Source organism: Callithrix jacchus, chromosome X, assembly GCF_049354715.1.
Source record: "Callithrix jacchus isolate 240 chromosome X, calJac240_pri, whole genome shotgun sequence".
Lineage (NCBI taxonomy): Eukaryota > Metazoa > Chordata > Mammalia > Primates > Cebidae > Callithrix > Callithrix jacchus.
The window spans coordinates 104653262-104678562 of record NC_133524.1 but is presented as its reverse complement, the minus strand read 5'-3'; the positions used below and the strand labels follow the sequence as shown (position 1 = coordinate 104678562).

General features: G+C 38.3%; 1 protein-coding gene across 8 annotated transcripts in view; it reads right to left on the bottom strand.

Moving 5' to 3' along the window:
* The window catches only part of ATG4A (autophagy related 4A cysteine peptidase), a 56324-nt gene that overhangs the window by 19788 nt on the left and 11235 nt on the right, over positions 1-25301 (bottom strand). For 4 of the 8 annotated variants that reach the window (XM_078363005.1, XM_078363006.1, XM_035289328.3 and 1 more), the window contains exons 2-4: positions 4237-4347; positions 3337-3640; positions 1574-1645 (exon numbers count right to left, since the gene is read on the bottom strand). Coding sequence is in view for 2 of the 8 variants with exons in the window: in XM_035289320.3 (XP_035145211.2) it covers positions 1574-1645; positions 4237-4347 (183 nt within the window). In the remaining 6 variants the exon portion in view is untranslated. The remainder of the gene's footprint in view (positions 1-1573; positions 1646-3336; positions 3641-4236; positions 4348-25301) is intronic. The other 4 variants (XM_035289320.3, XM_035289321.3, XM_054251050.2 and 1 more) reach the window with 1 other exon arrangement.

The following is a 25301-nucleotide window of genomic DNA, read 5'->3' as shown; positions in this document are numbered from 1 at the left end:
ATCCATAGATGAGGCATCAGAAGACCAGGCTCTAGTTATCTAATCTAAGTCTCATCTATAGGCTGAGCATAATAGCACATACTCTGCCTACTATCAGTGGATATTGTAAGAACTGAGAATATCTGTGAAAGTGCTCTAGAACCCATAGAGGATGATGTAAATACTTGATGTTATGAATATGATCATAATTTAAACTCATATTAATACATTAGAAATGTATCTTTAAAAGGTATAAAATTAGTTAATAAATGAAATAAGACAACAGGTTCCATTTTAAGAACACATTACACAAAGAAAATCCCACATATGAGGCCAGGGTGAGCTCAATATACTTTGCTAAAGGGCCAATGAAATCAGATAACTTGGATGGCAGAGAGGATATTTTGTGTTGTTCTCTTTTCCCAATGTGGAAGTGGAAAAATATGCTATAAGAACGATCTCAGAAGACTAACTTCAAAGGGGGTCATCAACCTTGTAGGACAAATCGGTCAAGGTGGTCACCCTTTCCTTTTGTTGTGGGGACTGAAGGAGAGTTGCTACAAGATGGGAAGGAGGAGCCAATTTGTGAACTGGAAGGGGTGCCTTTTGGCTCTTGCTAATGCTGGGATTACAGGCCAGATTAGTATAAAAAAGACACGATGAGACCCACATAAAGAAGAGATTATCTATTGCCAAAATATTGGCAGAGTAAAATTAGAAATGTTTTCCAGCCTTGCGAAGAACTCCTCAGCCAGAGAAAGTTCACAGTTCAGAACCACTGAGTACTAAAGATTGCTCTTTTGTTTGTTACTAACTGGCATATTTCTGGGGAGAGCAAAAAAAAAAAAAAGTCTGTGTGACCTTCATTTTTGGCACTGAAGAGAAAGGTTGATTTCATTCTAGTTACTAGGTCCCATCCTGTATCAAAATTGGTCAGACAGGTTTCCTCTTAGTAGATTAGATTTCACCATTTGTAGGCCCTTTTCCTACACGGCCATGATACTAGGAAGTAGCCACCCTACTTGCAAATGTGTTACATAGCCTCTATAGAGAGAGCATATTCACTTCACTTATTGAACTGTCCTTTTTTCTAGATAGCAGCTGGTAACAGCCTAGAATTAGTTCCAAGGAAACTACCGTAATTTGTTTTCCAATGGCAAGGTGCTTTCATGTCATAAGGGGAAAAAAAAACACAAAGAAATTATTTTCTTTCTTTCAAGGCACAATTTTCTTTAATAATCAAGTAGTTCCACAAAGCTGTGGATTGTAATTTAATAGCTATTATACAAATTAAAAGGTTATTTGATTTTTCCCTTTAATCTCAAAAGTATAACAAGTAATACCATCTAGGGCCTGAACACTTGGAGGTGGGGTTAAAAGTATACCATCTAAACCCCTTAATGCCGTGGAGCCATATGTGAAATGATACTTTAGCAATGAAACTTTTGGATAATGTGTAAGATTTACCTAGTCCCCTAAATCAAATTCTTTGCTATAGTGAGGTATTAATTCTGAGGTTTCTATGAAGTCACTGATAACCTCAGGCAAGCTATCCACATGGAACAAAGCACAGTAAAACAAATGATATACCTACCAATTGGTGAAAATTTCCTTCTGTATGTAAACCATAGACGGGCACTTATATCAGACAACAGCTTAGATTTTTCTGTAATTAAATGTAAAATTAAAATCAAATCACCATATCTAAAAACACCTGCCTTTACTTCTGAGCAAGCTGCTAAATTAATTTCAAATAACCAGTCAATTCCATTATTATGGGGCTAGGTTAATTCACAGGAAACCCAATCTCATTTTAGCCAAATTATTTCAGTATTTCTCCCAACCTATGGTTTGTCCAGAGCTACTTGACTGGAGTAATAACACTGGGTAACTCCTGTCATCTTTTCACCAAGTTCCATAGTCCTGGCAGTTATAAACACTGGGATCATTGCCAAAAGACGAGGAATAAGAAGATTAAGAATCCTAGAGAACCCACTAACAACACTATCAGCCCCAGCCTACAGGATGGTTGGTTGGATCTTGCATCAGCACCCATCATCCCTTATCTAAAACTAGAGGCTTGGCTGGGCCAAATGGCTCACACCTGTAATCCCAGTGCTTTGGGAGGCCAAGCAGTGAGATCGCTTGAGGTCAGGAATTCAAGACCAGCCTGAACAACATAGTGAGACCCCATCTCTAAAAAAAAAAAAAAAAAAAAATGAGGTGTGAGGATCACGTGAGCCCAAGAGTTCGAGGCTGCACTGAGCTATGATCACCACTGTACTCTAGGCTGGGTAACAGACAGAGAGACTCTGTCTCAAGCAAAACAAAACAAAACAAAAACTAGGGGTTGGTTTGTGTGTGTGCATGTGTGTCCGTGTCTGCATGCACACATGCATGTTTAAATAAAAAGGAAATGCCCTACTAAGCAAATTAGGTGTGTAAGAAATGTATCTATAGTACCTAGTGCAATGGCACTTGTAATCTAAATGCATATATAAATATCACAAATGTTTTTGTGTCTTTTTTCAAAGCATGCTTACTTGTATTTTATGACATAAATTTACTTTGATGGGCCGTGAATACGGCTTCCACATTTTTATCTATACTTAGATGTGGCTGTGTTTCTTAGTCACCTCTCTCCCTCTTTTCAACATGTCTATATTGTATTCTGTATAAACTTATAGTCACTGCACTTAGGAAGAACAAAGGGAAATCCACTTTTAGCCAGTAGTTTCTATTTTCTCTCTTCCTTTTCTTTGGAGCAAATTGGAAAATTGAGCTATCTGCATTTTCCCTCCCCTCCATGGCCCAGTGCCCAGCACAGTCAGGGAAGCAGATGTATAATGTTTAAGAGTAAGACATCCAAAGTCATACTTTACTCTGGTTTGAACCCTGATTCTGCTACTTACCAGCTGTGTAACCCAGTTAACTTACCCCCCCAGAGCTTCAGTTTCCTCATCCATAAATAGGGAGAATAATAGTACCTACTTCATTGAGTTATGAGTATTCAAAAGACAATACACGTAAAGTGCTTAGACAATGGTGACTGGTGTGCAGTGAACCTGTGACAAATGTTAGCTGTTATATACCTAATCCTCTTAAATGTCCACACCCTCGCTCCAGCCTCTGACAGTCTTTATGCCCTGTGGCTTTATGCTTGGGAAGTTGTATGGACATTTCAACAATGATTTCACTGTGAGAGGCATTTCCCAATTTAATATTTGAATATGAGTGGATTTGGCAACCTGGGGATTTCTGTTGTCATGAATGCAGAATTAGAAGAGATCCCCTCCAATCCCATCATTTTAAGTGCCAGTGAAAAAAGTTAAGATCCAGAAAAATAAAGTGACTTACCTTAGTTAGAAGAGTCTGAATACCAAAGGTCTCCTAATCGCTAGCTCCAGGCTCTCTTTACTGTTCGCAATTCTCCAATCAAAATAATGAATCCAGGCTCAGGAGGAGCTGGACAATGCCTAACTTCCTCTCCTGCCTTTTCATCAGCCTCTTCCTGTTCTTTCCTCCACACTAAGTGAGGGCCTCTGAAGAGGATGTCTCCTCAGAAAGATACAAATCTCAGAACTGCCTCTTTCCAAGCTCTGGCTTTATCTGGGTGCTGGGTTGTTAGCAGCTTCAAGTTAAAAGGTCTTTCTTTCCCAATCTATAAGAATATAATGGTAAGGAAGAAAATTCAAGCCTTCTTTCCACCTAGCTGCAGTGGCTAAAAGTTCTATACAAAATTAGAATAAAACGAGACAGTGCTATAGTCAGCAAAAGATCTAAAACATTAGAAAAACTTCTTAGGTCTGATATTGTTTCTGAGATCTATGGGTTGTCTAGAAGCCCCTAGGTGTTTTTATCTAGCCAGACAAGCATGTGAGAATAATAAATATGTAGCCCAATCAGAAAAGGCTAGAGACTGGTTAGTGATACCAGGAGCAGGTCAGTGTTTTTTGAAACCCAAGGTTTCTAGAATTTGGGGATTCTATTTATGGAAATGAATAAAAATATATTACTTGTGCAAATTGTGCAAACACATATAAACATGTAAACATACTATTGGGGCCTTGGAAGGGGCCTGTCCAAGCAAAAGTCCTGAGGCTTAAGCTCTGTTGACTAGAGGGTCAATCTACCTCACAGTAGCATTAACACTGAGCAAGGCAATGCTCTGCCAACCCAAGGAGAAAAAGTACAAACCCTGAATCTCAGACGCCCACTTCATCTGGGTTCTTACAGACAAATGCTACCAAATCTTACCTGTTTTAAGGAGATGCTGCTTCCCTAAGATCCATACCAACTCATCTGTATTTGGATATTCTTCTAGGTACTCAGTGAAAATAGTAATCTGGTTTTCATACTTGGATAAAACTGAAAGAAAAGGAAAGAAACTTAAGCAAAATTTAATAGAAGGGGCTCTGTGGTTGACTATTACCTTTGTCCTGAAGGTGAAAGTTCAGCAGCTTGAATCTAATGGAAGCAATTCCTTTTCCTTAAGCAACAAAGACACTCACAAGACCTCAAAAATCTTTAGCTGAAGGATTTTCTCTTGACCATCTCTTTTGACCTTCCCTTTCTCCAGGTAACACCATCTCTAAAAAAATCATTTGGCCACAGTTACTTCAAAACAGTTTATACCATGGGGTCTTCTTTGTAAATAGCCAATTATCAAGCTTCCCCTAGTCTGAGTGTACTGAGGTGATATAATAGCTGCATACCTAACTCCTACCCATGTCACAGGGAAATCATGAGGTTTGTATTGGGAGGATTCTAGTGACCAGTGGCTTGGAAGGTCCTGTGACAAGCCTGAATGTTTGTACAACTATGAATATGGTAATATTTTAGCTGGAAGACCAGATGTTTTCATAGTATTTTTATTTGCCATTATATTCACATATGGCTACTGCAAAGGAAGCTCTTGAAGTTGATGGTAAATATAACTTGTTCTTGGTATTCACAGATGACTATTAAAATATAATAAGAAATACATATTTTAGTTTCTATCCCCATTTTCTGGCACAGAGCTCCTAAAACCCTTGTTATGGTGATATGGATGCTATATGCATCTTTTGTTCTGAAATTTGGCCTTTCTCCCTGGTTCCAGACACAGAGCTCCTAATGAACTTCCTGGGTGATAAGAGCATCTTCTGTTCTAATGAGGTATCTTTTGGTGGGTTTCTGGATGGAGGCTTATTACCAGATAGACCAAGCCATGATTAGAATGCTTGGAACTTTCAGTCCCAACCCCATCCTTTGGGAAGAGTGGAGACTGAATCAAAAATTGATCATTTCTACATGATGAATCCTTCATAAAAATCCCTGGACTGTGAGACTTGGAGAACTTCTGGGTTGCTGAGTATTTGGAGGTGTCTGGAGGGTGGTGTGCCTAAAGAGGGCATGGTTGCTCTCTGCCCCTTTCTACATGGCTTTCCCTATGCATCTCTTCCATCTGGCTGTCCATCTATACGTTTTGTGATTTTTTTTTTTAATAACAAATGGGTAATCATAACAAAGTGTTTCCCTGAGTTCTGTGAGTCATCCTAGCAAATTATGAAATATGAGAAGGGGGTCATGGGAACCCCAATTTATAGGTTGTCAGTCAGAAGCACATATAGCTGGAACTTATGACTGGTATCTGAAGTGGGAGCAGCCTTGTAAGACTGAGCTGTCAGCCTGTGGAATCTTACTCTAACTCCAGATAGGTATTGTCAGAATTGAATTAAATTATGGGACACACTATTGGTGTCTGCTGGAGAACTGCATGGAATGTGGTATCAGAAGAATTGAGTGGTGAGTGTCAGAGTAAAAAACAGTTTGTTTTTTCCTATCTCATACAACTGTGGTTATCTCTGAACACAAAGTATCCCCCAAAATGTAACCAAATCTCATTAGTTCACAGGCCATACTTTTCAAAGTTATGACCATGCAATATGGGAGGAGTTAAAATTCAAATTCATTTTTGTACCACCTGTGGGGAAAAGGTCTGCTAAAACACCCAAGATTGACTTATGAAGGGGTCCTATCTCCAAAGTTCTTCATAACTAACCTTCTGAGAGAGGCCAGGCGTGGTGGCTCATGCCTGTAATCCCTACACTTTGAAAAGCCGAGGTGGGAGGATTGCTTGAGGTCAGCAGTTCAATACCACCCTGGCCAACAGAGTGAGACCCCGTTTCTTTAAAAAAATAAATAAAATATAATAATTTTCTGAGAGAAATTATATTTTAAACAGTAAATATATTTCTAATCCAGTTCACAAAACCTATTTTAATCTGTAATTAGAAAATTTAAATTGATAGCCTATTTCACCATTTATGGTGCTATTTCTATGAGAAAATATATTTCAAGTTCAAAGCTAAGATACCCAAATACACACCTCTCAGCTCGTGGGGGCTCCTCAGCACCTATGGAGAGGGGAGCACAGAGAAAGTAGGGGCCCATTTGTATAACTACAAGTAGCTGCAGAGATTCCCTAAAAGAAATCCCTAAGAGCCCTATGGGTAGAGTTTCCTGTACAAATGGCATTGTGGGATATGTCTAACTCATTTAAAAGGATAAATTATTTTATTTTATTTTGTTTTTGTTTTCTAAGGTATGGGCATGTTGTTTTCATACAAATAAATGCTCCTAAATATTTCTGTTCTGATCATATAAATATTTTGTTGGAAGTTGAAATTATAATTTGTACAAGACCTTTTAGAAACACAGCTAACCAGGGATACTACTTTCATAAAATATCTTACAGAATTCCAGTCATTCAGGGTTAGCCTTTCTCCTCAACATATTTTAATTATTAAGATGATAGTCTCTGCAGTATTTCAAGTCAAAAGAAGTTAGAATCAGCCATTTTGTTCCCCAGTGAAAATTCATCACTACCAAATCTGCCAGGGAGCCTGTGCCATCTTAGCCTCTCTGCTGCTGGCCTTAGCCCCTGGCCCATGCTCAGGAAATACCAGGCTAAAAATGATCATCCAGGTCAGGCCATCCCCAGAAGGTGGTGGACTGAGGCGAGGCAAATCACACTGTGTACCTCCCTACCCTACCCTCTACCCCTTACAGGCAGGAGAAATCCATTTTAAATGAACATCCAATATAGCCTAAACAGAGAAAGAAAATCAGAAAATAAGTAACTTGAGTACAGTGTGGGAAAAGGGCAACCTCTCTGACATTGTCTTGGTGGGGGTGAAGAAGGGTAGCATTGGATGAATGTACAGCATGTATGCATATAAGCCTTGGGTCTTTTTTTAGTACTGGCCAAAGAAAACCATTTCTCTATCGCCAACCCTGTCTCAGTGAGTCACTGGCCAGTTATCTGGTCAAATTAGCAAAGCCCTTTAAAGCCTGTGACAACTGCCCTGCTTCATTCCGAATGGCTCTGATCAAAATGGCAGCCAAAGAATTTTACTCTTGCACTTCACTCCCTCTCAGGCCTAGCTAAGCCAGCAAGAAGGTCATTACAGTCTCTATATTTCTTGATTCTTCTCTTAGAAGATAGCCAACCTGAATGCAGTATGTCAGGCTACAGCCATACCTGAATCAAGGCTACATGTATAGAACAAATGAAAGAACAGAAAATGAAATTAACAGAAGCAAAAAGCAGTGACATGGGAAGATTATGCACATGGGGGTCTAGGGAGGAAAGAGGAACAGATCCTACACAGGGTGAACTCAGACAGATTAAAAACCATTCTGGGAAGTGGATGAAGTACAGAAGTGAAATACCATTTCCAATATAATTACTTCTGATTAATAGCAATACTTGTGTTTTAAATTTTTCACAAACTACCTTTGTCTTGCCTTTAAAAATAAACAAACTGGATATCAGGCTGATATGAGTTCCTTGCCTTTTCAGCCTGTTTAAAGAGATAGGGACTATATAGGCAGAGCTACAAATTTATAACCTGGTGGACCAAGAATTAGTTTTTACAAGGTCTCAGGGACAACAGGCTTCACCCTGTTCCACTTGGCTTTAATCATAATTATTGTACTGAAGTCTCTGCTGGGTTAGCTTAGTGGCCAGCTCATAATTAGACAAAGATTTCCTTAAATTCCTGGAACCAAAAAGCCTCCTAGTCTTGGCCAAGAGTACATGTTGGGGCACGTCTTCAACACTCAGCCACACAGTTGATAACTGCCTTTGTCCTCACTTTCTGCTTATGCAGAGCTCAGGATCAGCTAGAGTGACAGCCTAGGACCTAATGAGGTCTTTCCCAAGCATGTGCACAGCCCTATGCATGCATGTGATCTTGTAGATTCCCAGGAATATGCCCAAGCTTTCCAAAGCTCCAGAAATCTCATTCCCCAGCTTTTTCTTTGAAGCTTTGTGGTTAGCTGGAAATGTTATCCATTGCTTCAGGCAGCTGAGAAGTTAATTGATTGCCTCTAATCGTTTTCCAAAAGCAAGACCCTAGGGAAAAGGCTTTCTGTAGCTCTATGCCAGGCCAAATAAATACAGTCTTACAAGTGGGGGTCTTCTGAGGGAACTCCAGACAGATCTAATAATAACAATTCTCTAGAAATGAGACTCTAAAGGAGTTCCAACCCTATTCTGTCTCCTCTGGTGGCTGCCAGGCTGCTGGTTTTCCCTGTGATTGCAGGCTATTGATTTTGAAGGCTACTGCAGAGCCAGGGAGAAAGGGATGAGAATATGGTGAATGAAAATATTAATACCAGAAAGCTCACTGTTCTTATCAACATGCAGCCATTTTTCTTGAATAAATGTTCCTGTATTGCTGCAAGCCTTTAGTTCATTTCTAGAGTTCTGAAAAAGTTGATTCTATTTCTGCCAGTTTTTTCATTGTTGTTATGGAGGGAATTTTCAGAGGTTCTTACTCTGCCATTTTTGCTGATGTCTTACTTTAATAATATGGTTTCTGGCAATTGACTACATTTCTAAGGGTATTTTGGAAAATTGCATATAAATGAGAAAATCACTTTGAAAAACAAATTTTCTGACAGGGCTTAACAAAAACACTTATACCTCATGACATGAATTTCAGTCAATTTATCCTAGATTCTGTGGAGCTGTGCCAAAGAAAGCAGCACCACAAACTCTCTAAAGTGAAATCAAAAAACCATAGAATCTCAGGGCCAGGAGGGGCCTGAGATATAGGATAATCTCCTTGTAGGTCTTTCAATTCTAACAGCATGCCAGGACACTGCTGTTGCTAAAACAGCCTTCTCAGCAATGCATACATATTTAACATACTGTCAAATCACATCTTCAAAAACTTGGAACAACATCCATGGGGATAGGTACGGTAACGGCTAAGTATTCATTCATATTTCATTCCTTAAACTTTACAGAGTACCTACTATATGTTATGTATAGAGGGTAAAACATCAGTGAGATACAGTCTCCATCCTCCAAAAGCCTTTTAATCTAGTGGAGAGGCTAGGTCTGGAAACAGCTAACAGAAGTGCAATAAGTGAAAGCAAAGTGATGTGGAAGACAGGGAAAGAAAAGGAAATAAATAGAGTAATCAATTCCAACTAGGGGTGAATAGGCTTTCTACAACTAGAAAAGGTGGCATCAAAGCTGAGCCTTAATGGAAATAAGATATAAGTGGTAAGGGGGAAGGGAGGAAATTCCTGACTGAGGGAACACCAAAAGGACTTGGCAGGCAACTGAGTGTAGGGTGGGGCAGGGGAGAGTGAGAGAAAGAGAGTCAAAAATAACTTGCAGTTTTCAAGTATGGGTGATAAAATGGTGGCAGAAAACCATGGGGGTGGGTAGGGAGATGATAAGTTTGGTTTAGCCAGAATCTGTTGGACTCTGGATTTGCGGGAAGAGGTTTAAAAAACAGTGAAGGGAAAGTCAACATTGCACAGCGCTTTTGAAGAAAGGCATCGCAGATGGCAGGTTAATTAGCAGGGCCTAGGAAAGCAACAAGACAGCTAGAAGACCATGGCTCTGGCTCAGCCTGCAACATACCCTCATCCCCTTCCTCCTCGGTTCACTTACTCCCCTGTTCGTCCCCAGCCACTGCTCACCTGTGCACAGTCCCTGTCCCATCTTCATTTGTCTTCCTCCCTATGACCTGCTTTTCTGACAACCAAGAACTTAGAAAACAGAAGATTGGGCAACAATTCTTAGCATTCCAAGTGGATTTTCACAATCAAAACAGCAAGTTTTCTTGAACTTACTCAGCAAATCACATTCTACCAATGTTAGGTTGTCAAATAATGCAAAAGACATAAATGACTTCTCTATAGACTGGTATAAACTCTGACTTCCTAAGACAACAGCGTAATTTTCAAACTTACATTAGAGAATCTTAACCAAAGAGTTATCATTTAGCTAGAGAGGACTTTATGAGATTCTACTTAACTGACTGGTGTCAGCAGTAGTGGAGCAGAGGAGGCTACATTTGATACATTTTAGGGCAAGTCAGCCAAGTAACCAGTCTAGTTAGCAAGGGACAACTGTTAAGTGATAAGACCCTGGTTTTCAAGTAGAAAAATTAATCAGGCCATAGATAATTTGGCCCCACAAAATATGACATTTCTTAGAGATTTCAGTAAATTCATCCTACTGACATAATGGTAATCCCACTGACAAATGTAATGCAAAATTGGGCTATTTCTATGTTTTCTTTGAAGTGATGCTTTTGAAAAGCTTATTTCCTTTTTAAGTGTATTTTTTCTTGTTGTTTTCACTTAGTGATAAATTGCTGCCTGCTGTCTGCTGACTGAAATGCATTTGGAAACTTCTATGGGGAAATGAGTTTCCTATACACAAACTGGTCAGGAATGTACCGAACACATAGACAACTGCACCTCAGAACTGCTGCCTCTTTTTGCCTTTGCTAGGATAGCTCTGCTCTTTTTTGATAGATTCCATTTCCAGAAGAATAAAAAGACTAGCTTTGAGAGGCGAATCTAAATGCCTCTGTGATAACAAGGTGCTGCTCAGAAGATGCCAGCACCTTTACTTTGTAAAGGCTATCATTTTTGTTGATAAGGCATACAGAAAGGGTAGCACACTGGATGTACTGATGAAGAAAAATACTTGATTGGTGATATAATTCAAGACTTGAGGCACCTTTTTCACAAACTGAGGTGAGAATCACCTTAATTCTTCAACAGCTTTTGTTATTTAGAATCAACCTGCTAGTCAGTTGTTACTGGGTAAGTGGAGGAAGGCATGACAGAATTCCCAAGGAGGACTTTCACATTACTGCCACTGCCAAGTCATGCAGTGGGTTAAAAGTAAGCTTCCATGGTACTGTATCTTTGATTTTGGACAGTAAACCAAACTAAAAAGCAGCAATACTCAAATGCTGAGCTCATGGCTTATTTAGGAATCAAGACACCAGGAAAATATTTAGTCGAAATGAATAGTGTGTCAACTTATTTTTCTCTAGTATCTAGCAAGGTGAGGAGAAGGAGGAAAAGGAAAGGGAAGAGGAGGAAATGCCTTTATCCCTCTTGAAAATAGCTCTATTCTAGGAACCCTAAAATTTATGTTCTAGTCCTACCCTGCCACTTAATATATGACCTTAGAAAATCTACTGCACTTCTCTGGGCCTCAGATTCTCCATCTACAAAATGAGCAATGTGTTTTTCAAACAGCATATCTTAATTTATCAGTGGTTTGTGAAATCTGTATAGGAGGATGCAATCAGCATTTAAAAAAAATGAAATTGAATAGAAAAGATCAGTGTATTGCAGATAATAAGTATTGTTTCATGAAACTTGTTTGTGCATATAAAAACTAGGCTGCAATGTAAAATGTATTTCTCATTGTGTTGTTATGATAAAAGAAAAAAAGCTAGAAAGCCACAGGTCCAGACCTAAACTGTCCAATACAGTAGCCACTAGTCATATGCAGCTGTTTAAATTAATCAAAAATAAAGGCAAAAATTCAGTTCCTCAGTCACACTAGCCACATTTCAAGTACTCAGCAGCTATGTGTGGTCGGTGGTTACCAAATTGGACAGCACAGATACCGAACAGTTTCAGAATCTCAGAAAGTTTTACTGGACGGTTTTATTCTAAGGATTTTTCTATGGTTCTGTAGTAGGCGGAGGCCTGTTGGGTTGTTAGGAGGAGTACCCTGAGCCGTAGGAAGAGAAGACATATTCACTTGTCTCTCTTAAGAGAGTCTGTATGTGAACTTCTAAATAAATGAACCAATAATTATTTGTTAAGTTTCAAACTTGGTTCTGTGAGGAATACAAAGGAAGCATCCTCATAAACATTCACTGGATATTAAATGAACCAGTGAAGGCATCATAATATCATAATTGAATTAAAGATAGGAACCTTATGTAAAAGACAGAACTAATAATAAAGAGTAATGTACAGGCAAGTTTTAATAACTAAGTGCTGTCAAAATGCACAAAAGGACAAAATTGAGGAGCGCTGGAATCATCAGGGAAGATTTTAAGGAGGCAATAGGATTTGGACTGGTCTTTAAATCATTCCTTTAATTAGGATGAGCATAGACAAGAGTGGAGAATGTTCCAGAGGAGGGGAACAAAATACATTTATAGGAATTGGAGAGTGGGGTAGATTCTGTGGGATATTGAGAAATGAGATGAGAGAGGTGGCATGGGACTAGATTCTGGAAGGTGTAAAGCCAGCTGGTGGAGTCCAACTCTTGGTAAAGCTTTTTACTGGTAAAGACAGTTTTCAGAGCACTTTCACATGATTCTGGAGACAGCTCCTTGAAAAGGACAGGGCAGGGACGATTACCTCCATTTTAGAGTTGAGGGAACTGAGTCTCAGAGAGGTGATGTGATTTGCCCAAGATCATACAGTAGCGAGCAGTATAATCAAGATTCAAAGCCAGTTAATATTGCTCTCCATCTAGTATTCTTCCACCTATACATTGCTGTTATGAAAAAAGCTGGACTCCAGGCACAGGAGACAAGGAGAACAGTGAGAAATTTGTTGCAGCAATCCAGACATAAAGTGTTGAAGGCCTGGCCTAAGGTGGCAAGAAACCAGAGACTCTGGTTATATAACACACTATAAAACAAACTGACAATGCAGTACCTGCTGTTTATAGGGGACAATAAGAGCAGACCGTCTGAGGTTAGAACATTATAGTTATGTTTAACTGGAAGTGATCTAAACTACTCCCAGAGGAATAAATATTAACAATATAATTCATATACTATGTCCAGACTTTTCCAGACAGCTGAAAGCAAATGTTTTGGACATGGTTCCTAAGCAAACAATACTATATATGTCTATGCATTATTTTGAGGCACTTCTGTCTAGGTAGTGTTTCTTTCCCCTGTCAATTTTAATTTTCATTTTTCAGAACTAATTGGTCATATGATCTGTTACCTCGTCTAGATTTCCAGTGAGAAAAGACAGGTGCAAAAAGGTAAAAGAGCTAAAGGCCTTAGGGTTTTTCCACACTACTCATCAAAACTATTGGCTTAGCAATTATTTAGTTAATAATGATTTACTAAAATATGTCATTGTCAGACTAATGTTCATTGATCACTCTGCTGTTGACACAAATGCTAAAAATCCTCCATGGGCTTCCAAGACTGGTCCACCTGACAGGAATCAAATACAAACTCATCAACGTGACACTTAAAGACCTCTCTAATAAGACCCACTCCCTACGTTTCCAGTTGTTTCCCACTACTCATTACTCCTTCATAATATCTACTCTTTTCAGACAAAATAAAACATAATATGGAGGAAATTCTATCTTTGCTCATTCATGTTTTACTCTCCCTTAAATCCCACCTCAAATGCTCCTTTCTTGATGAATCTTTCTTCTTCAGTTTTTCCCAACAAGGAGTATTTGCTCCTTCTGAACATCCATAGTCCTTTATTTATACCTCCTTTATGACACTGAGAACTTGGTACTTTAGATTATTGTTATTTGTGGACATGTTATCGCTCTGCTATTGAAATGAACTACTTAAATTCTCAGTCAATATAGCATTCATCTCTCTGTCCCCTACAGCTCTTGTCATAGTGCCTTGCAATAAGTCCTCTCCTAAGGTTTAACATTTATTGAATTAATGGGTAGAGCAAAAAAAAAAAAAAAAAAAAGCCTAAAAGCTGGTTTATGTGTCCATCCATCCAAATGTCAATTTAACAATCCTTTACCGAGTGCCTACCATGTAACCAGCACTATGCTAGGCCTTAGGGGTAGCAACATATTTTAGTAATTCTGAGTCTAATGAGAAGAAAGATGCAGTATGTGATAAGTATCTGTACAGGGGGCTAAGGAAGAATAGAAGAGGATCATCTAAGCCAATCTAAGGCACAAAGGAGGCTGTGGAAAGAAAGCTAATGGCAGCACTCAACCTTACAAAATGAGTGCGAGTTAAGCAAATTGAAGGACATTCCAGACAGTGAAAGCTTGTACCAAACACAGAAGGCTAAGAGACTGTGGAATTAGGGACACTGTATGGGGACTGGCAAGTGTTGAGCCTGGAGAGGAAGGTGAAGCCAGGAGATGCTGGCCTTGGCAGCCTTGGTCAGAATTCTGGACTTAAGCCAGGCTTCATGGGGCCCCTAAAGGGTTTCTGATACACCCAAAATCCGGTCTGGGTATCCTGCAATTTGCAGAATAGAAGTGGGGTGCCAACTAGTCACCTAGAAAGCAAATTCTAGCTCTTTGAACATTCATCATCAAATTAAATTCTGTTAAAGAAACAAAGACCAGAAGTGACTCTTTTTGTTGAGGAGGATGTTAAGGTGGTTCTCTATCTCACAGCATGTGAAGAGTTACAACACCAGCGGAGAAGTACAGACTCTTTTCCAGAAAGAGTACTCTTTGGACAACTTTCCCAGTTTTCTCCTGGGTTTACAACCACCTCACCCTCTTCCCATACCACAGGAATTTTCCCCATACCCTTTCAACATCACACTTCATTAGTAAATGTTGCCAGCAGACATGTGATGTTTAAAAATTCTTTACCTTAGAAGTAATGTAAAATTATACTGCCAGAGTTAGGTTTTTGGATTACATAAAATTATACATGTACCTTCACTTTCAAAACAAAAGACTTATTCCAAGTTAATCCTAAGGCACATTTCTGTAAAGTGAATCTGATTTTCCAATGTTATTTTATGATCATTTGAGCTACATTGCCCAAGAAAAGACAATTTGACTCCATCCAAAAAAGATACAGCTTGCAATTAAATGGCTCCTCATTCCTGATGTGCACCGTATGTATCAGACACCAGGAAAATAAATATCTACTCACAAGTGTGAAAGATCCATCCCACTGCCTGAAGCAAAAATACTCTCTACGTCTAACAGACAGGGAATCTTGACCTGCTAAACAAAATACAAACCCATTTTCATCTCCAACAGTGGCTCTTCATAAAGTGGGTTTTCTTATAAGATGCTTAACCATCAGGTCCTTCATTAATAATTTTCTAAAATAAAATGCTTTTTATTGTACCTACCCTAGTGACTCTACTTCTAGATTTATATTCAAGAAAAATGAGTGCCTATGTCCACCAAGAGATATAATCAAAAATGTCCATAGCAATTTTTATTCGTGACTTAAAAAAACCTAGAAACAACCCAAATGTCCATCAACAGGGAAATGAATTAAAAACTTTGTGGTGTACCATACTTTGGAATGCTGTATAGCAATGGAAAATAATTGTTTCTCACAGATATCATTTTAAACAACAGAAGCCAGATGCAAAATAGTAGATACAGTATGACTTAATTTATATAAAGTTTGAAACCAGGCAAAACGAATCTATGATGACAGTGGTCAGAATAGGTGTTACATTTGGGAGGTGGTATTACCTGGGAGGAGGCAAAAGAGAACATTCTGAGGGACCAGAAATGTCTATAACTTTGATCAGTGTGGAGTTTACACATACAAAAATTTTATTGAACTATGCATTTCAAGTTTGTATATTTTACTGCCTGTAAGAATACCTTCATTAAAGAAAAAAAATGATAAGTCTCTATACTAGATTTATTTCTGGTATAGACTGGCAATATAGATCAAAATTTTACTAACCACAATCTCTTCTTTCTTTATCAGAAGTAGAGATATAGTTCTGAACTTATCCCACCACACACACACACACACACACACGCACGCACACATCAAATCTAAATGCAGGCAGTTAGGGGCCTCAAATATTATTTATAAGGCTAACTTTTTAGATTTTTCCATTTATAGCATTGCAGAATGCTATCTATATTTACAGATTTGCTGTAACTACAAATTTACAAATTCATTAATTGTTCTTTTCTACTATAGCATTAGATAATCTCCCTCACATAAATACATTGAGTCTGTTAAAAAAATCTATAAACATAATTCATCACATAAACAGAACCAAAGACAAAAACCACGATTATCTTAACAGATGCAGAAAAGGCCTTTGACAAAATTCAACAGCACTTTATGCTAAAAAACTCTTAATAAACTAGGTATCGATGGAATGCATCTCAAAATAATAAAAGCTATTCATGGCAAACCCACAGCCAATATCATACTGAATGGGCAAACACTGGAGCATTCCCTTTGAAAACTGATACTAGACAAGGGTGCCCTCTCTCACCATTCCTATTCAACATAGTATTGGAAGTTCTAGCCAGAGCAATCAGGAAAGAAAAAGAAATAAAGTGTATTCAATTAGGAAAAGAGGAAGTCAAATGGTCTCTATTTGCAGAGACTATATATGTATACATGATTATATATTTAGTAGACCCCATCATCTCAGCCCAAAATTGCCTTAAGATGATAAGCAACTTCAGCAAAGTCTCAGGATACAAAATCAATGTGCAAAAATCACAAGCATTCCTATACACCAATAACAGACAAACAGAGAGCCAAATCATGAGGGAACTCCTATTTACAATTGCTACAAAGAGAATAAAATACCTAGGAATACAACTAACAAAGGACGTGAAGGACCTCTTCAAGGAGAAAAGCAAACCACTGCTCAAGGAAATAAGAGAGGACATAAACAGATGAAAAAACATTTCATGCTCATAGTTAGGAAGAATCAATATCGTGAAAATGGACATACTGCCCAAAGTAATTTATAAATTCAACGCCATCCCCATCAAGCTACCATTGACCTTCTTCACAGAACTGGAAAAAACACTTTAAACTTCATATGGAACCAAAAGAGGGCCTGCATAGCCAAGACAATCCTAAACAAAAAGAACAATGCTGGAGGCATCAAGCTACCTGACTTCAAACTATACTACAAGGCTACAGTAATCAAAAGAGCATGGTTCTGCAAACAGAGATATAGACCAATGGAACAGAACAGAGGCCCTGGAGGCAACACCACACATCTACAACCATCTGATCTTTGACAAAAAAGACAAAAACAAGCAATGGGTAAAGGATTCCCTGTTTAACAAATGGTGTTGGGAAAACTGACTAGCCATGTGCAGAAAGCAGAAACTGGACCCCTTCCTTACATCTTATACAAAAATTAACTCCAGATAGATTGAATATTTAAACATAAGGCCTAACACCATAAAAACCCTAGAAGAAAACCTAGGCCATACCATTCAGGACATAGACATGGGCAAGGACTTCATGACTAAAATGCCAAAAGCAATGGCAACAAAAGTCAAAATAGACTAATCAGATCGAATTAAACTTAAGAGCTTCTGCACAGCAAAAGAAACAATCATTAGAGTGAACCAGCAACCAACAGAATGGAAAGAAAAATTTTTGCAAGCTACCCATCTGACAAAGGGCTAATATCCAGAATCTACAAAGAAGTGAAACAAATATACAAGAAAAAAAACAACCCCATGAAAAAGTCGGTGAAAGATATGAATGGACAGTTTACAAAAGAAGACATTTATGTGGCCAACAAACTTATGAAAAAATGCTCCTCATCACTGGTCATCAGAGAAATGCAAATCAAAACCACATTGAGATACTATCTCACGCCAGTTAGAATGGCGATCACTAAAAACTCTGGAGACAACAGATGCTGGAGAGGATGTGGAGAAATAGGAACAGTTTTACACTGTTGGTGGGAGTGTAAATTAATTCAACCATTGTGGAAGACAGTGTGGCAATTCCTCAAGGATCTAGAAATAGAAATACCATTTGACCCAGCAATCTCATTACTGGTTATATAACCAAAGGATTATAAATCATTCTATTATAAAGACACATGCACAAGTATGTTCACTGCAGCACTGTTTACAATAGGAAAGACGTGGAACCAACCCAAATGCCCATGAAAGATAGACTGGATAAAGAAAATGTGGCACATATACACCATGGAATACTATGCAGCCATAAAAAAGGATGAGTTCATGACCTTTGCAGGGACATGGATGAATCTGGAAACCATCATTCTCACCCAACTGACACAAGAACAGAAAAGCAAACACCACATGTTCTCACTCATAGGTGAGTGTTGAACAATGAGAACACAGGGACATGGGGAGGGGAACATCACACACCAGGGCCTGTTGGGGGTGGGGGGCTAGGGGAGGGATAGCAGGGGGTGGGGAGATTGGGGAGGGATAATTAGGAGAAATACCTAATGTAGGTGACTGGGGGATGGAGGCAGCAAACTACCATGGCATGTGTATACCTATGTAACAATCCTGTAAGATTTGCACACATACCCAATAACTTAAAGTAAAATTTAAAAACATATGAATTAGGAGGTTATTAGGCTGAGATGACTCCAGTGCCTTTAGTTCCTACTTGAGCCAACCAATACGTAACTCACTGTAAATAGTAAAATGAAACTTAATTTTAACCAATTAGAAACCAATAACTAACCTCTAACTAGGGATTTTTCATTTTAACCAATCAAATAGTTTATTTGTCTTATTTCTGCAAGAATCTTATTAGTTTTTCCTTCACATCCCTACTGTGGAGCCAAACCACTTGTGGGGTTTGGTACTACCCAATTTATAAATTGCTGTCTGCTCAAATAAACTCTTTAAAATTTTAGTGTGCCTAAGTTTATTTTATAACAAGTTTTTTCCCCAAATCTTATTGAAAGAAAGCCTATTAGGCTAGAATGCTGTAGAATACCAGAATACTGGCCTGTGAATTAGGAGAGCTGAGTTCTATTTCTGCTCTGCCTTTTACTGCAAAGTCACTTTGGGCCAGACTTTTAAGCTCTTTAGCATTTCTTTTCCTCAGCCATAAAATGAAAATACCTTCTCCATAGGGCTGTAGTGAGGATCAAATAAAAAAATGAATATGAAAATGCTTTGTAAACTTTCAAGAATGTTAATATGCCCCAAACTAACTGTTTAATAAGAGCTTGTGCCAGGGTGTAGCCAATAAAAAATGTACTTTAATTTCAAAGCTTGTATTCCAGTTTCACATCTAGCTTTCACCAGAGTCAGGATCAGCAAGTATACTCAAATTCTAACATCTCTCAGAAGTCAAAATAATGCCATTATAATAAGCACTAAAAATAGACATGTAAAGAGAAGTACAATTAATAACATCCTTCCTTGCTTTTCCCAATTATGACTTTCAGATGCATCTCTAGCCAAAGTTCTAGGTTTAGATATCTAATCTAGAACTTTGAATTGCATCTGCAACACCCATGTGGTATACTGATACGGCTTCGCTGTATCCTCACCCAAATCTCAACTTGAATTGTATCTCTCAGAATTCCCATGTGTTGTGGCAGGGACCCAGTGGGAGGTAATTGAATCATGGGGGCTGGTCTTTTCCGTGCTATTCTAGTAAGAGCGAATAAGTCTCATGAGATCTGATGGGTTTATCAGGGGTTTCTGCTTTTGCTTCTTCCTCATTTTCTCTTGAAAACATTATTAAAAATGAATAGGTCCAGGCATGGTGGCTCACTGTAATCCTAGTACTTTGGGAGTCCAAGGTGTGAGGATCACTTGAGGCCAGGAGTTTGAGACCAACCTGGGCAACAAAGCAAGATCGTATTTCTATTTTTTAAAATAATTGTTTAAGAATGTTTCAAAAATAAAAATAAAATAAAATATACTCAGTGAAAATGCAACTCTAAAAAAAATAAAGCCATTTTCCCAGAAAGAGTCAAGTAACCAAGGTTTTACTCTCCTTGGTGAGACACAATGAGTGTTGGCTTGCACAGTAGAGGCAAGTATTGTAGGAGGCCAGAAAAGGACAATGAACATGGGTAAGCATAGTCAGAGAAGGTTTCATGGAGGAAGCAGTGCTCAGAGTTGGGTTTAATTTGAGTGTCTTCATCCAAAGCCTGGTGCTGCCTTTCTTGATTGCAACACTTACGCAGTACTGCCAGGGCCTCAAGTTAAGAGTCACTGAAGGCAACTAGTCTTTAGGAAAATTTCATGATAATGAATGAAGAAAAAGATGGGAAGCAGACTCTGGTCCCATTCTATTGCAGTATAAAGGAGCCAGCCAAGGCTTAATATCTGAATAAGCAGAGCCTCTGCCATGGATAGCAATTTGGCCAAGCAGCAAAGAATTTGTGGGATGAATGAAAAGTACCCCAATCATAGTTCTGTAACCTGAAATTATTGGAAAAGCAAGCTTTAGCAAAGAATCTTTACATTATAGTCGACTTTATTATATAGGATATCAATGAGAGCCAGGCATGATAGCTCACACCTGTAATCCCAACATTTTGGGAAGTTGAGGTGGGGGTGCTTGAGCCCAGGAGTTTGGGACCAGTTTCAGCAACAGGAAGACGCTGTCTCTACAAAATATTTAAAAATGAGTCGGGGGTGGTGGCATGTACCTGTGGTCCACTACTTGGGAGGCTGAGGTGGGAGGATCGCATGAACCTGGAAAGTCAAGACTCCAATGAGCTGTGATGGCACCACAGAACTCCAGCCTGGGTGACAGAGCAACATCTTGTCTCAGAAAAACCTAAGTATACCAATGAGAAACTACAAATTATTGCTGAAAGAAATTAAAGAAGACAGAAATAAATGAAAAGACAGAAGGACTGGAAGACTTCATATTGTTATGATGTTCATACTACTCAAAGCAATATGCAGATTCAACACAATCCCTATCAAAATCCTCACATCTTTGCATAAATAGAAAAAATGCATACTAAATAATCCAGAAACAGAAAGTTAAATACTACATGTTCTCACTCATATGTGAAAGTCGAAAAAAGTTAATCTCATGGAAGTAAAAACAGAACAGAGAATACTAGAGGCTAAGGAGTATGGTGATAAGGAAGAGGGAGAGCTGTGTTAAAGGATACAAAATTACAGCTAAAAAGGGAAGTAAGTTTTAATGTTCTGTACCATTGGAAGATGACTATAGTTAACAATAATATATTTTCAAATAGCTAGAAGGAAGATATTGAATGTTCCCAACACAAATAAATTATAAATATTTGAGATGATGGATATGTCAATTACCCTGATCTGATCACTATACATTTTTTGTTTTTCTTGAGACAGGGTCTCATTGTGTCATGCAGGCTGGAGTACAACGGTGTCATCTCGGCTCACTGCACCCTCCACTTTCTGGGCTTAAGTGATCCTCTTCGGTCAGCTTCTCAAGTAGCTGGGACTACAGACACCCATCACCACATCCAGTTTTTTTTTTTTTTTTTTTTTTTGTAGAGACAGGATTTTGTCATGTTGCCTAGACTAGTCTCAAACTGCTGCGATCCGCCCCTGCCTCAGCCTCCCAAAGTGCTGGGATTACAGGTCTGAGCCACCATGCCTGGCCTCAGATCACTACGCATGTTCTTTAAAAAAATCACTATGTATCCCATAAATATTTACAATTACCCTGTGTGTCAATTAATAAATAAAACAAAAATTTAAGAAAAGGAAAGTTCATCCTAAAATTCATATGACATCTCAAGAGACCCTGAAATGCTAAAACAATTTTGGAAAAGAAGAACTATGTTGGAGGACTCAAACTTCCCAATTTCAAAAGAATTACAAAGTTACAGTAACCAAAAAGTATAGTACTGGCATAAAGGTAGACACATAGTTCAATGAAATAGTGTTGGGATTCATTCAGGGTGGTTGGCAAAATATTAAGGAAAATATTTTGGAAAGTTATAAGATATAGTCTCAAACCTTTTGGAAGGCTGGAAGTTCTTCATAACTTATAATAATGGAACAGGCTGAAGGTGGCCAGTTCTTACCTTAGGGCATTAGGTCATAGGGTAAAGATTAGGGATAATAGAAGCTTCCTCAGTTAAGTCTGTTTATTCCACATTCCTTTGTCTCTACTCTAACTAGCTTGTTTACTCATGTAACCTTTGAGCTGGATGGCCCTCTGGAGGCAGGAGGTCAGCCAGAGAAATTATTCTTTGTTTGTCCTGGGCATCGGTACCTGGGCTTTAATCTTTCCAAGAACTACTCTCTTAGCCATGTTAATTATCCTCAAGTGTGTTTACTCAAAGCCTTTGTTGTCAAATCTATACTGAAAAAATGTGAGGAAGGAGAACTAGTAGGGGTCAGGTAGCTGCAATCACCCGCTGAGAGCAACTGATTACCTCTGATTACCTCTCTAGCCCATTTGTTCACTGTACTCTGTGTTCAAGTGTTTTTATTCATTGATTGTGGAGTCAGGGTTTGCAGGACAGATCCCCGAAGGTGATGATCAATGTCTCAGAATAGAAAGGTCACATATAAACCCTATCATATTCAAATGATCTTCAACAAGGTGCCAAGACCATTCAATGGGGAAAGAACAATCTCTTTAGCAAATGATGTTAGAGACATCGGATGTCCAGACACAAAAGTATGAAGTTGGACCCTTAGCATATACCATATACAAAAATCAACTCAATATAGATTAAAGACCTAAACATAAGACCTAAAACTGTAGAATACCTAGAATAATACATATGAGAAAAGCTTCATGATACTGGATTTAGTGATAATTTCTTGGATATGACATCAAAAATACAGGCAACAAGAACAAAAATAGACAGATGAGACAATATAAAACTTAAGATCTTTTGTGCATCAAAGGATCCAACCAACAGAGTGAAAAGGCAACTTCCAGAATGGGAGAAAATATTGTTACTTGGATCTTGAGATTCCTAGCCACCAGGAATAGAAAAAGTCACCTGCCTTCTATTTACCTGTCAGAGATGTATGAGATATGTATATATTTATGTATTTATAATGTCCAGAGTTTTTAGATAGAGGGATAAATAGGGGAAAGTGCATCTGTTCTATCTTTTCTTGGAACCAGAATATAAAAGTGGTAACTTAATGAAAATATGGATATTGTGTTAGTTATAGCCTTTCTCCTAGTAAAAATTTAGTTAGGAATGGGAAAAATCACTGTGATCACTACCTTCATTGGTATATTTCTTTATTTTTAGCTTTTTTATCGTGGTGAAAAATGTAAACCATAAATTTTATCCTCTTGATTATTTTTAAGTGTACAGTTTAGTAGTGTTAAATATATTCACATTGTTGTGAAATAGCTCTAGAACTTTTTTATCTTACAAATCTGAAACTCTATACCCATTAAACTACAACTTCCCATTTCCTCTTACCCCTAAGCCCTGGCAACTACCCTTCTATTTTCTCTTTCTATTTATTTGACTACTTTAGATACCTCATATAAGCGGAATCACACAGTATTTGCCTTTTTGTGACTGAGATATATATTTTTTCTTTATCCATTTATCTATCAATAGACATTTGGGTCACTTCTCTACTTCTTGGCTATTCAAAATATTGCTGCTATGAGCATGGGTATGCAATATCTCATTGAGATTCTGCTTTCAGTACCTTTGGATATATAACCACAAGTGAGATTGCTGGATCATATGGCAGTTCTATTTTCAATTTCTTTAGAAGCTGCCAGATTGTTTCCCATAGCACTTGTACCATTTTACAATCTCACCAGTGGTGCACAGGAGTTCTAATTTCTCCATATCCTTATCAACCCTTATTATTTTCTATAGTCATCCTAATGGGTGTGAGGTGATACCTGATTATAATTTTGATTTGCATTTCTCTGAAAATTAATGATGTTGATCATCTTTTTATATGCTTTTTGGCCATTTGTATATCATCTTTAGATAATTATCTATTCAATTATTTGCCTATTTTTAATCAGGTTATTTAATTTTTTGTTTTTTATATATTCTGAATATTAACCCCTTAACAGATGTATGATTTCCAAATATTTTCTCCCTGGATTTGTTTTTGAGTAATGTATCCTGGACCAGCAACCCAGCAATGTCAATGGGTATAAAATTTTTTTAAAAAGTGCCTCAAAAAGCTGGCTATCTCTAGCCAAAGGAACAGAAAGAGGGTAGCCTAGAAAGATAGAAAACTTTTAGATAATAATTTCCCTACCCAAGGCAAACACCATAGAAAAAAACTACACTCCTCTCTCCACTCTCCTCAGCAGAAATCAAGTAAGGAGCCTAGATTTCTAGCTCCAACTGGTTTTAAATAGTCACACATCCCCTTCTCCCTGAGGTGGTTTCAGAAATGACTCAGTGGAGATCTGGGACTTTCATCCCTGCCAGGCAGTAATAAGTACCCCAGCATATGATGGTTGTAGAGGCCTATCAGTGGATGCCTCAGGAGGTGTCAGTGGTGATGGTGGAGGCCTAGTGAGGATCCTCGAATTCCACTCCTGCCTAGTAATAATGGCATCCCTACCCCTATTCTGGTTATCAATGGGTGGTGAGTAAGGAAATTTGACTCCCACCCCTACCTGAGTAGCAAAACTGTGCTCCCATTCCCCCACCAGAATGATGTCAAAGTAGGCCTACTAAAACAGAAGATTAAAATAAAATCCAGAGTCTCATAAAATGTCCAAGATACAACAGAAAATCACTCATGATAAAAGGAACCAGGTACATCTCAACTTAAATGAGAAAAGACATTCAACAGACACCAACATTGATATGACATAGATTGGAATTAATCTAACAAGGATTTTAAATCAGTCATCTTAAAAAGGTTTCAACAAGCAATTACAAACATGCTACAAACAAATATTTTTATAAAAAGAAAGTCTCAACATAGAAATAAAAAATATAGGCCGGGCGTGGTGGCTCACGCCTATAATCCCAGCACTTTGGGAGGCCGAGGTGGGTGGATCATATGGTCAAGCGATTGAGACCATCCTGGTCAACAAGGTGAAACCCTGTCTCTACTAAAAATACAAAAATTAGCTGGGCATGGTGGTGCGCGCCTGTAGTCCCAGCTACTCGGGAGGCTGAGGCAGGAGAATTGCTTGAACCCAGAAGGCGGAGGTTGCGGTGAGCCAAGATCGTACCATTGCACTCCAGTCTGGGTAACAACAGCAAAACTCCATCTCAAAAAAAATAAATAAATAAAGTGGATGTTTATTTCACACTATATATAAAATCAACTCCAAATGAATTAAAAACTTAAATGTAAGACCTGCAACTGCAAAAGTCCCAGAAGAAAACATAGAAGGAAAGCA